Source organism: Gopherus evgoodei, chromosome 2 (genome assembly GCF_007399415.2).
Source record: "Gopherus evgoodei ecotype Sinaloan lineage chromosome 2, rGopEvg1_v1.p, whole genome shotgun sequence".
Lineage (NCBI taxonomy): Eukaryota > Metazoa > Chordata > Testudines > Testudinidae > Gopherus > Gopherus evgoodei.
The window spans coordinates 79,616,193-79,631,813 of NC_044323.1; the positions used below are offsets into that span (position 1 = coordinate 79,616,193).

General features: G+C 40.8%; 1 protein-coding gene across 4 annotated transcripts in view; it reads right to left on the bottom strand.

The window, feature by feature from the left end:
• Nucleotides 1-5,369: 5,369 nt before the first annotated feature.
• Nucleotides 5,370-15,621, bottom strand: part of CPNE4 (copine 4) — a 429,510-nt gene continuing 419,258 nt past the window's right edge. For all 4 annotated transcript variants that reach the window (XM_030551103.1, XM_030551101.1, XM_030551100.1 and 1 more), the window contains 2 exons: nucleotides 13,227-13,463; nucleotides 5,370-5,929 (listed from right to left, as the gene is read on the bottom strand). In XM_030551103.1, the coding sequence (XP_030406963.1) occupies nucleotides 5,798-5,929; nucleotides 13,227-13,463 (369 nt within the window). In that variant the 3' untranslated portion in view covers nucleotides 5,370-5,797. The remainder of the gene's footprint in view (nucleotides 5,930-13,226; nucleotides 13,464-15,621) is intronic.

Genomic DNA, 15,621 nt, shown 5'->3' on the forward strand with positions numbered 1-15,621 from the left:
TTAAAGGAAATGTGAGAAATACTAATTTGTGAGCTGTATTTGTACATTTAACGATATTACTCATCACAAAGCCTTTAGTATCTGTTGAACTGGGCCTTTTTGAGTAATACATTATTCCTCAAAGCCAAATTAAAACTCTTTTGCCATATGGCTAATTATGCTTTCAGCACACCATCTCACATCAGCTCATGTATTACTTATATTTGGTTACGTGATCATTTTACATATTGGAATCCCTGTATGTCAATGAACTGATGGGGATTTCTAGCTGATTTTTCAGCAGTGTGCATGTGCTTTTTCAAGTACTTATGTGTAACATAGGAAGCCTTTGCTATACACTGAGGCAGAAGAGTTTGCTGTTTGAAACCTGAACTGCAAACTCTTTTTCATTCAATTACTGGTGATTGCTATGTATTTTTCAGAACTCAATATTTTATTCTGTTCAACCAATAGAAAGCTCCACAGGTACTGTGATTTTTCTCACGAAACTTGTGAAATTGATAGACAATTTATACACTACAGTATATGATATCTGTTTCAACATCTAATATCTCAAAGCTGGTATTCAGGTAATCATATACCTCTACCCCGATAGAATGCGACCCGATATAATACAAATTCGGATATAACGCGGTAAAGCAGTGCTCCGGGGTCTGAGTGCTCCGGTGGATCAAAGCAAGTTTGATATAATGCGGTTTCACCTGTAATGCGGTAAGATTTTTGGCTCCTGAAGACAGCCTTATATTGGGGTAGAGATGTACTGTGGAAACTAAACATAACACTGTGACACTGCAGCACGTATTCTTCATAGTGCTATTTTTATGATATGCTTAGACTATAATAATGATGCATGTTGTACAAGATGGTGTCATTGGAAAAGTTACGATTTGCTGAATATGATTATCCTATTTGTATGCATGTATCATTTTTGTATCTGACGTTATGAATATTGACTATGTATCTGTATTTCAAATGTACTTACACCTGAGTTACGCCCACTAGTCTAGATAGCTGGTTGGGAAGAGACTATTCAGGGTATTAACCCATTAAAGAAAACAATAGGCCTTAAGAAAAGCTTATCTACCACCTGGTGAGCCTTCCTGAGAACACTCCAGACAGTCTGTAAGTAATGGCTGCTATGACTCTACAAGGACATGTGACTAGGTCACATGATTCTGCACTCCATCTTGGGATGTCAGTGTTTTTTCACAAACTAAGTTTGGGACAAAGAGTTCCCACCATATGCTAAAGGTATATAAGGCAGGGAGTGACATCATCTGTTGTTCTTCATTCCCCATGCAGACTCCTGGAAACACCTGAGAAAAAAAGACTGAACAGGTGTAAGTGCTGGACCCAGATAAAGGGATTTCTAGCCTGGGTATGAAAGAACTGGGGATTCCAAGCTGTAAACCAAGTGCAGCTTGTCCCTTAAGAATCTGCAGCCTGCTTGTATCATCAGCCAGGGTGAGAATTCGCTAATTCATATCATATCATATATTTCTAGTATCTTAGACTTAGTTTGCAGTTTGTTTATTAGGTAATCTGCTTTGATCTGTTTGCTGTCACTTGCAATCACTTAAAATCTATCTTTTGTAGTTAATAAACTTGTTTTTGCTTTATCTCAATAGTGAGTTGGAGTGAAGTGCATGTGATATCATAGCTCAAGGGGCAAAGGCTTTTGCATATTCCTCTCCACACTGAGTGTGTGGGGGGGTGGCAAACTCTGAGTTTATGCTGTACAGTTCCCTGTGCAGCGCAAGATGCTATAATTTTGGGTTTATGCTTCAGAGGGAGTGCATGCCTGGGAACCTGAGAGTTACCTTGGCTTTAGCCTTTCTACTGTTGGTTCATGCAGCCTCTAGTCAGAGAGCCTGGATGTAATTGTGTCCCTACCTGTGCAAATGCTGGTGGAAGTGTAGAACCAGGAGCAGGTCTGCAGCTTGTCACAGCAGCACAGTGAGAGATGGAGCCCAGGCAGTTGGGTCATAGGGCTCAGTAGTACCCCAGTTCCAGGTGGTATCCTGGGGGGAACCCGTCACAAACACCTCCAGTAAGTGACCTCCTGACCTACTGTAAGTAACCACTTCAGGGTAACCACAAAATCTCCACTACAGTTTGGTTCAGCCAGAATATGTTTACTAGGAAATCCATTTTTTGCTGATCCCTCAAGACAAGGTTCACTGTGTTTGTATGAGAAAAAAGGAATGGCTAGCTGAAATCTGGAGCCTTGAGCACTGAGGTGGACAGTATCTTTTAAAGAAAGGAGATGCTATTTGATTTCTGTCTCCACTGCACAAACCAATGTGCACAGCACAGAAGAGGACTGCAACAATGGCTCTAGCTGTCTCAGACATTCACTGCACTTCATCTTTCTTACTCACTTCTAACAATTGAAAAATAGGTCTCTTCAGGAAAAATCCAAAAGAGTAAACATGTAAATGTGTAGATCAGTGGTTCCCACCCCTTTCCATCCTGGGACTCATGTTACCACAAAAGAAAGGGTCACGATTCCCCTTCCCATCTGTACATGAAGAAAGGGAGGAGAGTTGTGACCCCTACCTCCCATTCCCCCAACCCAGGCTCACCACCCCATAAGCTGCGAAATCATGAGCAATGCCCCACCCACCAAGCATTACTAACTGAACCTGGAGCTCCCAAACACCTGTGGAGGTTGAGATATGCAAAACAGCACTATATTATGTCATTTGTGACATGGAATACCAAGGTGGCTATGGTAAATGTGCAGTAGGTGAGTTAGGTGATCATAATGGTTCCTTCTAGCTTTAAAATCTATGAATATAAACATTGACTGTGTTGAACAAAAAATAGGTACAATACCAATAGATAGGATCATAGGAACTGCTAGACTGGATCAGACCAGCAGTCCATCTAGTCCAGTATCCTGTCTCCAACTACATCCAGAACCAGAAGCTTTAAGATATGTCTACACAACAGCTGGGCGGTGTAATTTCCAGTGTGGGTAGACATACACATGCTAGCTCTGCTTGAGCTAGCACCTAAAAATAGCAGTCTAGTTGCAGCCACCTGGGTGGCAACTTGGGCTAGCTGCAATCCTGTTCAATCCCTGGGATACAGATGAGACTGGCTAGCTGGAGCCACAGCCTATACTGCTGCAGCCACCCTGCTATTTTTAGACAGTGGCTTGGGCCAAGCTAGCATACATATTTTTACCCTTGCTGCAAATCACCCTGCTCAGTTGCTGCGTAGAGATACTCAGATGAAGGTGTAAGAGCCCCGCAGTAGATCAATGTGCTCTTCACATGGGTCCCATCCTGATTGCTAATAGAGATTGGTTTAAGCCCTGATGCACTTGGTTTACATCTCTTCCAAATTTTGTGTCTTTGTGTCATTCTGACAGAGTTAGTTAGGTAGCAAAATACTACATCAATGATCATTATTTAGAGAAGCTTTAGCACTTGATACTACTAACTCCCCTCCTTTAAAAAAAAGTGAATTTATTCTTTTGGTCCTCACTCATTGTCCCTCTACCATCTCTCACCCTTTTAGTTAAGCAGCAGGCATTGCTATATGCAGTCAATGGGCTCTGATCTAGTTTCTTCTCTATAAGTTGACGAAAGATCCTGATAAGAAAAAGAAATTGGCTATTACATTTGTAGGTCATGAAAAAATGTTTTCTTTAACTGAGTATAGCACCTTGCCATTCAAAGCATCTTCCAAAAATTAATGAATTAAGTCACCCAACACTCCTTTGTGGTTCAACTCATTAAAAGTTATCATCCCACTTTGCAGATAAGGACACCAAAGCAGAAAGAAATTAAATCACTTGCCCTAGATCACACAATAAATCAGTGGCAAAGCTAGAAACACAGAATGACTGAATTCCAGTTCTGTGCTTGAACCACTCAGCTGACAAGCCCCTTCCTTTGGAAGTAGAAAAAAAGACCAAAATAAGAGGAAAATCAGGCCTGAGGAAGCCAGCGGGTTATAGGTCAGTAATGAGATGCGTTGGCAGAGCTGGGTAGTCTATGATAGGAGAAATCATTGTATTTTCTTGCAAGAATACAACCCTAGAGGGAGAGAGCTGCTGCACATTGGTGTTAGCTGATATCAGCTGACACAGACCCTAAGTGCACAGTCAACCATTAAATGAAAAAGTGGATTTGAGATCTATTGCCTGGGACATCTATAGACAATTTATACCTATGACCAAGTAAAATTGGCCAACAGATATCTCTGCTGTTCAACATCAGATCACCTGAAGGAATACTTAATAGGCAGTTAGAGAAATTACTCTGCAAGGACACAGATGGAATAGAAGTGAAATGTGCTAGATACACTTTACAGATATACGTTATCTTCATCGAATGGTACCAAACCATCTATCAAAACTGATTCTTTGGAAAGTATTTTTAAATGAAAACAAGAAAACTAAAACTATATATTATGGAGAAATCCATGCTTTTCAACACATTTAAAAAAACCTACAGTGTAAGGGTGGAATTTTCCAAAGCACTCACCATTAGCCTGATTCTGTTGCAGTCAATGGCAAAACTCTCATTGACTTCAATGGGAGCAGAGTTAGGTCAATACTGAGGGCTTAGGAAAAATGTCTCACCCTAAACAGCTATTTTTGGCCAAAATTTCACCATCATCTTTTAACAGGTTGTGTGTTTGGCTGCTGTTTATTTTGCAAAACCGGATGTTAGACCTCAGACACTAGAAATCATAACCTGATTTTTTGTAAATGGAGAGATTCTAAATCTAAATACAATTTGTTATTTTCCTCCCTCACCCCATTAAAAAAGTAAGTCTAATAGTCTTCTGATATAAAACAGCTTTTTCACTGTATACAGGCAAACTCTGTACCAAGGAAGCCTTCAAGCTATTTTCTTTGTCAAAATTAGGCCATGCAACATCTGTCTTGGATAGTGCACCACACAAAAATTCGGTATTGTGAGTGAAATGAAAAATACAAACAAAAAAACTCAAAAACAGGCCTGATTATAAATCAAAGGTGGCCAAAATGTTGCCAACATACCAGCCAGTCAAGTCGCATGGATCAAGATGGAACATGGCACTTAAGCACATGTAGTCCTCGAGGACCATATCTCCATATTAAAGATGAATGCAGCTATAGTCTGCTCATGTTACACTAATCCAATATGCCCTTGGGCTCTTGACAAGTTGCCAATGAAGCCGTAGGCTGGCTGGGCTTCTTTGGGCACCCCCGTTATAAGATGCTGTCATTAGAACTGTCCGTGCTTTGGGGCGTACTCTTTCAGAAGTGTCTTAGAATGCTTTGGTCATTCTTTCCTTGAAGAACAGTGTGCTGAGTACAGGGTTTAGAGCAGGCAACTTTGTGGCATGAGAGAAATAAAGACAACAACTGCAAAACTGTGTTGTTTTTATTTTAAACATGCAAAATACAGTTCATGCATCTGCCATTTTGAAAAATCTTTCATTTCGCAGCAGATAAAACCAAAGATATTTTGGCTATCCGCTCTCAAATGTTTCAAAATGCTTTACAGTGGAAAGATAATAAGAAATTTAGCAAAATTTCAACAAACCTGTATAAAAACCAGATACAGATAACTTTTTATTTCAAGGCGACATGCTGTAAAGAGTTAGTTTCCTTCTTCTCATAAAAAGTTTTCAACAATAACAACTGCTTAACAGATTTAAGCCTTTAGGCTACACATGCAAAAAAAATTATTTTAGTTAAAAATCACCAAAACGTGCTATTTTGTTGTTTGTTTTAAAGTACAGTAGTTGTAGTAGTAGCAGTTTTGAGCTCTGTAAAAGTGTGCGGGGAAGTTCATGGCGCTAGTGTCCTGGAAGACTCGTATTCTGACATACATTTTGGTTTAATCCCTTTGCCATTGTAATAGTCCACCACTTGATTTGGAACTTCAGCCAAAACGCTTTTTGCTAGTGCAGCTGGGGATGCCTGCAGGAAATGGTAGAAAACACAGTGTTAACCTGTCGCTATGCAAAAGGTGCCGACTGTTCTCATAACCAGAGGCGCTGGGAGTTCATGGTCATAAGCATGGAATAAAAGCAGACCGATAGCTATCAAAGTACATGACACTATTTCAGGGCCTAATACTGCAAGTGATTCTGTGTCGGCAGACTCCTGCACCTGCACAAAGCCTCACTAAAGTCATCAAGGCTTTGCCCAGCCTGCCACCTGCTCAGTTCTGAGTGTGGGATGAAGACGTTACCCTGCAGCTGCTGTACCACTGCATGTATTTGCTTGACTGCTGTTCATGAGAGTGCCAAGTCAGAACTAAAGGGATTGCCTGGTCAAAACTCTCTTGTCTGTGCTAACTATAACACTGTCAAATTGAAGAGGATTTAAAAGAATGTGAAAAGACTACAGGTCTGTCGCATCTTAGGTGCATTTAACATGTGCGATTTCAGCTTTACGCGGTTGGCAAAAACAAGGAAAAAAAAGAGAGAAAAATAACCATTTAAATACTGTTTCTGTAGTGCGGGCGATTCCGACCGCCATTACACTCTATGTAATTTTGAGTATCCGCGATTTTCGCTTTAGGTGCTGACTGCGGAATGTAACCCCAGCGTAAGATGAGACAGACATGTACTTTACTTTTCACCATCCCTGACGTTTGTTTATCCTTTGCTCCTAAACAGTCTAGACAATAAAACTCAAGGAGTTAGGTTCACTTTAGTTTTCAGGCTCCAGAGTGCAAAGACTTATGTGCAAGCTTAATGTTAAGCATGTGAGCGACTCCACTGCGTTCAAAGTCAACCATGTAAAAGGGAAGCCTTTGTTTAAGTTCTGGGGGAAGTTTTAAATTCAGATTAAAATGTTTTTATTGAAATTAAAACAAATGTGAAAAACATTTCACTGAAAGGCTTCATGAAGCCTTAAAACAACCCAAATGTAAATTACGGGTCTAACCAGTGGTCAGCTGCAGATGGTTCACACCGGTTCGCTAGAACTGGTTGCTAAAATTAGACTCCGGTAGAGAACCAGATGTTAAAGAGCCAGGCAGGTAGGAGAACAAGTCTGGTCCGCGGGGCTGCCCTGTCCCCTACCTGAGCTCCCAGGATTCCCTGCTCCCCCCCCCCCCCCGCAGACCCGCAGCGTGGCCTGCTGCAGCTTCCTCCTGCTGCTTTTAGCGGCTGCCAAGGTAAGGGGGGACTGGGAGCTTCAGGGCCGCCCGGGGGGCAAGTGGGGCAATTTGCCCCGGGCCCTGCAGGGGCCCCCTGCCACATGAGGATGCCCCCCCTCTTCCCCCGCAGAGCCACAGTGGCCAGCTGCCGGCAGCTGGGAAGCCATTTGGAAATTACTACCTAATTAGTAATAAATGTACTTAAATATTCTTTAAAATGTTGTTTGTTCTTGCATTGTATACTTCAATATGAATATATTACTTTTTTAATAAGTAGTTCACATGTAACATTTTAAAATACAAGAAAAGGCATTTCATTCTTTATTATTGTTTGCTTGCTCTAACATCTCCTATATTTTCCTCTTTTCAAATGTATTTTAAATTCGTGTAATAAAGCAATACTTTGTTTATTGTAATAAACATGTAAACATGTCTTTTTATTGTTACGTATGACTCCCAATGATTCAATGCATTGCCATTTCTTATGGAGAAAGGTACAAAAATACATACTGTGGATGAACATCCCTTTAAATCAGAACTTTTTTTAGGGAACCAGTGGTTAAGATTTTGGCAGCTCATCACTGGGTCTAACCTAGTGGTAGTGTCTCTGCACATGCTACATATTTTCATTCAAAGACCCTTAAATGCAGAGAGATTCCATAGCCGTGACCGTCTGCATGTGCACAGGCCACACGCTGTCATTAGAGATTGAGAAAAGACTGGCATACATGATCGCAATTCCTTATTGTAAATACAGTAGGATTTTGCCAAGGACAGCTTAAAACATCATGGCTGAGAGAGGAAATATCCATGCCTATTGTGGGGTTGTTATTAAGTTGACAAACCAAGGCCCCGATCCTGCAATTAGAACCAGAGGACAGACCCTTGTGCCCAAACAGAGTCCCACTACTCATGCATTAAGGGGCCAACCCTGCCCTTCTTTTCAATATTCCTATTTCCAGTACTCCTCTAGTTTTGATAAGGAATGCTAATTAAGGGGCCTGATCCAACTCCCATTAATGTCATCATAAAGGCTCCCACAGACTTCAGTGGAACTGGAGTGGGCTGTAAATCAGGTACAAACATTACTGAACTGACAGCAACAGTAATAGTAAAGCACAGGTGTCTGATTCCCTCTTCTTAAGCAAGGCAACTCTTGCAAAGGAGTATTCAAGGGCTGTTGCCCTTGGATATTTAACTTCTTTTCTTTGGCTAATAGATTCTCCCCTCATCACTCTTTCTAGATAATATTTTAGGTTCACGATATAAGCTGCATGGAAATGAACAAATTACCCGATTTATTCTCCTCCTCTCTGTCATTGGTTCAGATGCTTATCCCACCGCATATTTAGAATTTCATTCATACAGGAAGCATACTGTGCATTTACTTATACATATAAACATGTCAATCCAAAGGTACAGAAAAAATGCAGTTAATTTAGATGAATTTAATAGTAACAAAGTATATAAATAATGAGGAAATCCTGGCATAAATTAGAGGAAGCAAAACTAATATCTGCATTTTGAGTTCTTGTACTTTACTGATAATGTAAAAAAAAATTAAAACAGTAAAAAAAATTAAAGGAAAATAGCTTCACATTATGACATTTGAATTGAAATCTGCACGAGACTCTTCTGCATAAACAAACAGACAAGGCAAAACAAACCCTTCTGGGGACAGCACATGTACATATATTTTTTCCAGGTATAAGAAGTCACAAAGCCCTTAAGTATTAACCCTTTCAAAGGACAAATGTGGCATTTTTACAAGTGTTCAGCAATGGCCTAACTCTGCTCCACTGAAATCAATAGAAAACACCTACTGACTTTAGTGGAAAAGCAGTAAATTTAGGCCAGGGCTGAGAATTTTGGAAAATTCACCCCAAATACACAAGAGCTGTTACTACACTGACCGCCACCTCCAGGCTAAATTAACACAAATAGACTCATATAAAGAACAGAAAGGCAAAAGAACTAACACAACATGTGCAATGCAAAACCAAGAATCTACAGGGCTTTACATGGCTCAGTTTTCAAAGCAGCTCCTACTGACTTCAATGTGGAGTGGGGGGGCATTCAATACTTCTGAAAATCAGTTCAATACCAATACTCCTGGCCCCACCACATCATCACCTCTTCTCTCTGTTAGTGTCAGTTTTATTTAATGAAAGCATCAACTCTATAAATGGACCCTTTATTGTGGGTTCACATTACAGAGCCCCATTCACTTCAGTGGGGCAAGCCTGGACACAGGAGTCCATTCTAGTGGATCTCATTCCAGAACTGGGGCCCTAGCTGGTAAGTTTGTCAGTGTATGGATCATGGGCCTGATTCTCCTTGCTCTGGCAATGTGCACCCACTTTAAGGCCAAAGTGGTGTAAAGGGGCCTTTGTGTAAATGAGAATAACACCTTATTTATGTCTTTGGTCGGTAAATCACATGCGCTGCAATGGCACTTCATCAATGATAAAAAATAAAGAGTTATTCTTCATAGGAATTTAACACAGATGATAAATTAATTTTCACTATAACATTTTTCTGGCATTTAATGATATGCTTGAACAGCACTGTAGCAACAAACAACTCAAGATGAATACTTCTCAATGGATGGTTAATACACAACAATCAACTCAGCCAGCAGTGGGAAAATACTTTCCTCTGATGATAATTGGTATATATTACAAATGGCTTTGATTCAGTTCTAGAGGCTCACCATGCTTAATCTTTAATTACAAAGCATACTACAAAACATTGCTCCTTGCAGAAGCAGGAGCTTGGCTTTCCACACTCTTCCATGATGTGTGTTATTAAGTCACAGTTGTTAGGCTTTATGATTAAACACAATGGAAAATGAAAAACGATCCACAGGCTGCATCAAATTTGTGCATGGTACATCTATCGTGAGTCCATAAGGCTGAAAAATTCAGTGCTTAAAATCTCCATCGCAGAATGCCATCAGTTACACACGATTTTCATACTCTTATACATTTTGGCAATTGTTCATGGGCATCACTATTCTGCTTTTATTAGAGAATGACACACAAATGTTTGGATGATGATAATTCTGGAGGACAGAAATTCAGTTCGGTCCAGAGAAAACATTTTCTCTTTTTATTTTCATGTTACCCCATAGCAGTCAGGCTAAATGTGGAATCTAGTCAAGATGCACAATACTTGTGGACAATTGTTTTTAACTGTAGTGACTACCTGGGTTGTTATCAAAGCCCCATGATTCTAGGATTTGCTAAGAACCACCACTATTATAATTCTTTCTACAGCATCAAAGATGTGCATTACCCTGGAGAGACTGGTCTAAAAGTCAAGGTCCCTGCGCTGAAGAACGTACATATATAAAAATCTTATCCTCCAAGGTGCTAAGTGACAACATGCAGGAAGAACGTAGCAACTCGTAGCACTAGGCCTTCATAATGAAATTATACAGTTGGTATTAAAATGACTATGAACACTACCAAAGGACAATACTCACTTCCTATAGAAGTCCTGATCCAACAAATCACTTAAGCACATACTTAACTTTAAGCCTGTGAGTAATCTCAATCACTTAAATGAGACTACTTATGTGTTGAAAGTTATGAATATGCTTAAGTGCGTTTCTGGAACAAGACCTGCCCCAAGGGATGGATTTTATATGCTCATTTTTACTGACTCTCCTTTCCAGACTTCACCTCTTTCTCCTGTAATTATAGTGATCCAACAAGTTATTCTAATGTTAGACCCATGAGGTAGATTTTCAGTTAGGCTAGTATTGTCCAAATGTAAGCACCTTGCTAATAGAAACATTACCTTGGGTACTTCCTGTAATAAAGAGATTCATCAAGAGGTGGTTATCATCTCAAGCATTTATTTTGCACCTATTACACTGGTATCTGTGCACTTGAAGTGTTAAGCTGAGACACTCAAGATCTCAATAAAGAGACTGAATACCATGCTTTATAAGTTACGTGGGTTCTTCTGAGATGGAGAGAATATTGTGTATATCTATAGAAAGAGAGACCAAGTTTCTCTTCTTTTAATGAGCAAAATAACTTTCCAAGATTGCTACCCTTTCAAATTTCTGAAACTTAACCTAAAAGTACTAAAGACAACAGATACTTGTAGTTTACCCACAACTGGCAATGAAGATCAGAGGTTCTCTCACAAGTTAGCAGCAGCACAATGTATTCAGCGTTCAGAAAGAATTGCAATGGTCAGGATCAATCAAGGATGATTTCAGCTTTGCCCTAAAGTCACAATATGGCATTAAAAACAGAAAAAGAAGCTGGCTTTGCCAGTTCCTCATGGAAACATATTTTCAACTAACTAAAAGGAGGGCTAGTACCAACTCAAATAACTTACCTTTCAATGCTTTCACAATACACTGCATCTAGAGTGAAAAGCTGCACACTGTACAGGAGAATTTTGAATTATGAGCAGGTCATGATCACACCTTATTAAAGCTTCTATTTAATAGCAGGCTTAGTAGCGCTGACAAGTAATAGCTGACAAGTAATGGATACAACTACACCTTCAGGGGAAGATCATCAGCTGACGACTTCAGTGGAAGTATGACAGTTTTAGACTGGCTGAGGATCTGCCCCCAGGAATCTTAGTTTACCCCAAACTAAAGCTGGAGAGAAGAGAGAAACCAGGTTATTTTGTGAGATTGGAGCCGTTGTCACAATGGGACCTTGTGAGTGTAGGAGGGATGTGTGTTTCTCATTAAAATGTGGCAAAATGAGATTTGGAAGAGGAGAAGATGAACTGAGAATCTCCTTCTGGTAATAAAAAAGCAGAGGGCAACAAAATGTAAGCAAAAGGCACGTATTTCAAGACACAGAACAACCCATAGATGTAATAGGCTCTCAACAATCCTAAAATCAACATAACCTTTGGTGTAGATAAATCCAGAACTGTGGTTCACTAGTACATAGGATCTGCATGGAAAGGCCTAGTCCACAAAAAATAAGAAATTCAGTTAATAGGATACAGTACAGTGGAAAGAACTAATCAGAATTAAATAGTGAAAACATAGTTCCAAGGCTCCTTGCTGCTAAAAGACAGGAAGCAGATTTACTAAGGTAGGAAGGAAAAAGAGGAGAGACAGACAAAGAAGAGGGAAAGGGAAAGAAAAGAGGCCGGAGAAAGAACAGAAGAGGTAAAGAGGAGAGAGAGTTGAAGACAGATAAGAGATAGTTGGTGCACGCGCGCACGCGCACACACACACACACACAAAATCCCCTCCACTTTGACAAGGAAGAAAATGGGATCCTGCGAAGCATCATTGTATGTGGAAGAGTTGCTTCTGTGACATGGTGCCTGAGTTTCCCTGACCCTGAAGAAAGTCAGGGCTGATGCCGAGAGTTTCAGGTGCTACCACGTAGGAAGTGGTGACTGGGGATGGAAGTGTGCAGCGCCAGGACATGGCTGCACTCCATTTCCATGTTCCCCCATCAGTTTTAACAGGTAAGTTAAAGCTGGACCACTTTACCCTTTTCATAATGTATCTCCCACTCACCCCCACCTCACATCCCCTAAGGGTGCATTCTGGGGAATAGTGGCTGGCAGTGGATTCAAGGTGCCATGCTTACACAGAGTTTGGGGAGACAGAGCAGGGGTGCGAGGAGGCAACAAGGAATCACTGGCCCTCTCCATGGATGGTCCTGCCTCTGCTGGTTTAGGGGGCTGAATTCTGACAAGGAAACAAATCTGGCATAAACTGTGTGAGATCAAATTCACAGTGATTCCAGTCTCTATGTGGAAACGACCAGTCTGGGGTATACTATAGACCTCAGGGATGAGAGCCAAACAGAGAAGGAAGAAAAACAGAGGTTTAAAATACATCAGGACAAATACAAATGAGAGGAGAAAAATTGAGAAATACAGAACTGAGGGCTCATATTGTAACCAAAAAAGAGACACCTCAATGTCCCACTGAAATATAGTTATTCTCCCCTCTCTTTTTTCCTTCTCTCTCATGCATCTTAGCTTTATTCCATTTCATTTTCAAAATAAAATGCTGCCATTTTGCTGAGTTCTTGTTTCAGTCTAAGCTAAGAGCACACTCTGAAATGCAGCCTCTAGACTGAACAGACTGAAAATCCGTCTTACATGTTTGAAGTTCCTAAATGGCACAAATTGGACGATGTCTCGAAGAACAGGCTCGCCCTTGGGGGACCTCAAAATCCCGTCGTCGCCATCTAGCATCTGCATATCACTGAAATCGGCGTTTCCAATCCCAACGATGATGACTGACATAGGCAGATAGGAGGCATGAACGATGGCCTCCCGGGTGTCAGCCATGTCTGTGATCACGCCGTCTGTCAGAATCAGCAAGATGAAATATTGCTGCAGGTTGGGAAAGGAGAGAAGAGCAGGGGAAAATGTCATTGGTTATATAAACCTTTATCTTAAGCTTCCTCCATTTTTCTAATGCACGTTTATGGCAATCATAAATGATGGCTTTGGACAAAATCTGTTTTTAAAAAAGAAATGTTCTCAGAGGTGGACTGCATCCCACAGGAATCAACCTCCATTGGGGTGACCCCTAGATTATCTTCAGGTGTTTTTTACCTGGGGTTTCGCTAATTTCCAGGAGGTAGGGGAAGCCAAGAGGAATATTATGTTGAGGAGAATGGTGGATTCCTGGATTCTAGGAACATGGCAGTTGTCAGGACTTTTGCTTGGAGGCTTGACTGGTCTCGCTCCCCCTTAACTTGTGATCCCTACATGACTCACTTTCCTCTGCTGATGGTTTCTGACCACACTCTTTTGCTGAGGACCAATGGAAGGAGAAAAGAGGCAGAGATAGATGCTGCATTCCAGTATCTGAAGCTGGGGAAGAACTGTTATGGAGATCACAACAGCTCTGATTACGGAGCCAACATTGCTGTCAGGTAGGTAAGGTGAGTGCAGTTTTCTGCCCAATGGAGGCTTGGCACTCAGGGGAGGACTAATGCATGGAGAAGGTTCCTAGTTTGTCCAGAAGTGTGACAGGGGCTCCTCCAGGACTTGGGCGTGGAGAGAGAATGAGAAACTTTTTCAAATCTACTGTCAAACCCTGAGGAGAGGTTAAGTCATTCTCAGGTTTCTAAAAGAGATTAAGCATTTTAGTGCATTTGTCAGTTCCTTTCCCTACCCTGAGTTACACTGAACTAGATGCAATGGGATTCATTTGATAAGTGAGGAAGAATGACTCTCACTTGGGCCTTTCTGGACAGCGAGGCAGCCGGGATGCACTTTATGAAGGAAACTGATTCTTTACAAGGCTGACTACTTTACAAGGAAACTGATTCCTGCATAGGAAGTAGTAGAACTGAGTCACGGTGCGCGTGGGAACAAAGCAGAGAAACTCCATACAGTTAAAGTTGAGCTGTAATATTATCCATATATAAAATGAGCACACACACACACATTCATTGCCTCTTGTGTGTGAAAACCAAAATACACAAAAAAAAAATTCCTGAAGAGTCATGCTGCAAAGTAAAATAAATGTGTTTTTTTTTCTTTTCTATCTAAACACGGATATAATAGATCCTTGGACCCCAATGTGTGAAATACAGCCCATAGTGTTCTATATTTTGGTCAGCAGCCATCCTCTCAACCTGGACAGCTCAACTATGGAGCAGTGATTATAGTTACATTTTAAATGAAAATTGAATACCATATAATAATACTATTTATTACACATGCATTACTTTTCATCCAGAGCCCCTTAACAAAGGTGTTAAGCGTTAATATCCTCATTTTATAGACGAGGAAATTGAAGTACAGAGAGTGTGAAGAAACTTGCTTAATGTCATACTCTAATTCAGTGAGACAATTGAGAAGAGAGCCCAGTCTTCAGACTCTCAGCGGAATGTCCTGGGACTAGATGGACTCTGGTGGATTTAGAGTGACCAGATGTCCCAATAATATCGAGATTGTCCTGATATTACAGGCTGTGTCTTATGTATGCAACTATACCACCCCTTCCTCTTCGAAAAAAGAAGTGTCCCAATTTTTCACACGTGCTATCTGGTCACCCTAAGTGGATTATTTTAAGAAGTCTAGCCCCTAAGGACTATACTATGCTGTAATTCATTCATCTTCTTCTGCATTAAACAATTCTATTTAAAACTGTTGCGTGGAGAACACCACTGCAGCCATATACCAGACAAAAGAAGAAAACTCTGGGAAAGCCCTAGCTGTGGTGATGACAATGGTGCCGTTGTACAGATCTGTTCTGGTATGATATATAGTGCAGTCCTCTTCCCCTCAGAGGTATGCAAGGATTTCTTTCATCTCTGACTCCAACATCAATGCTATTCCGGCACATTTTTCAGATCCAATTGTAGATGATGCTTCACAGCACTAACACATTTTCCCTCCCTCATTTTGAGTCCTGCTGGGCAGAGGGAGAATAAGTACAGCGCATTTCAATCACATTTAAAATAAATTCTGTACTTAGGCCTTTCAGCTGAAAGAAACTGTCATGGGTCTTATCACAAATGGAGAGGTGCAGACT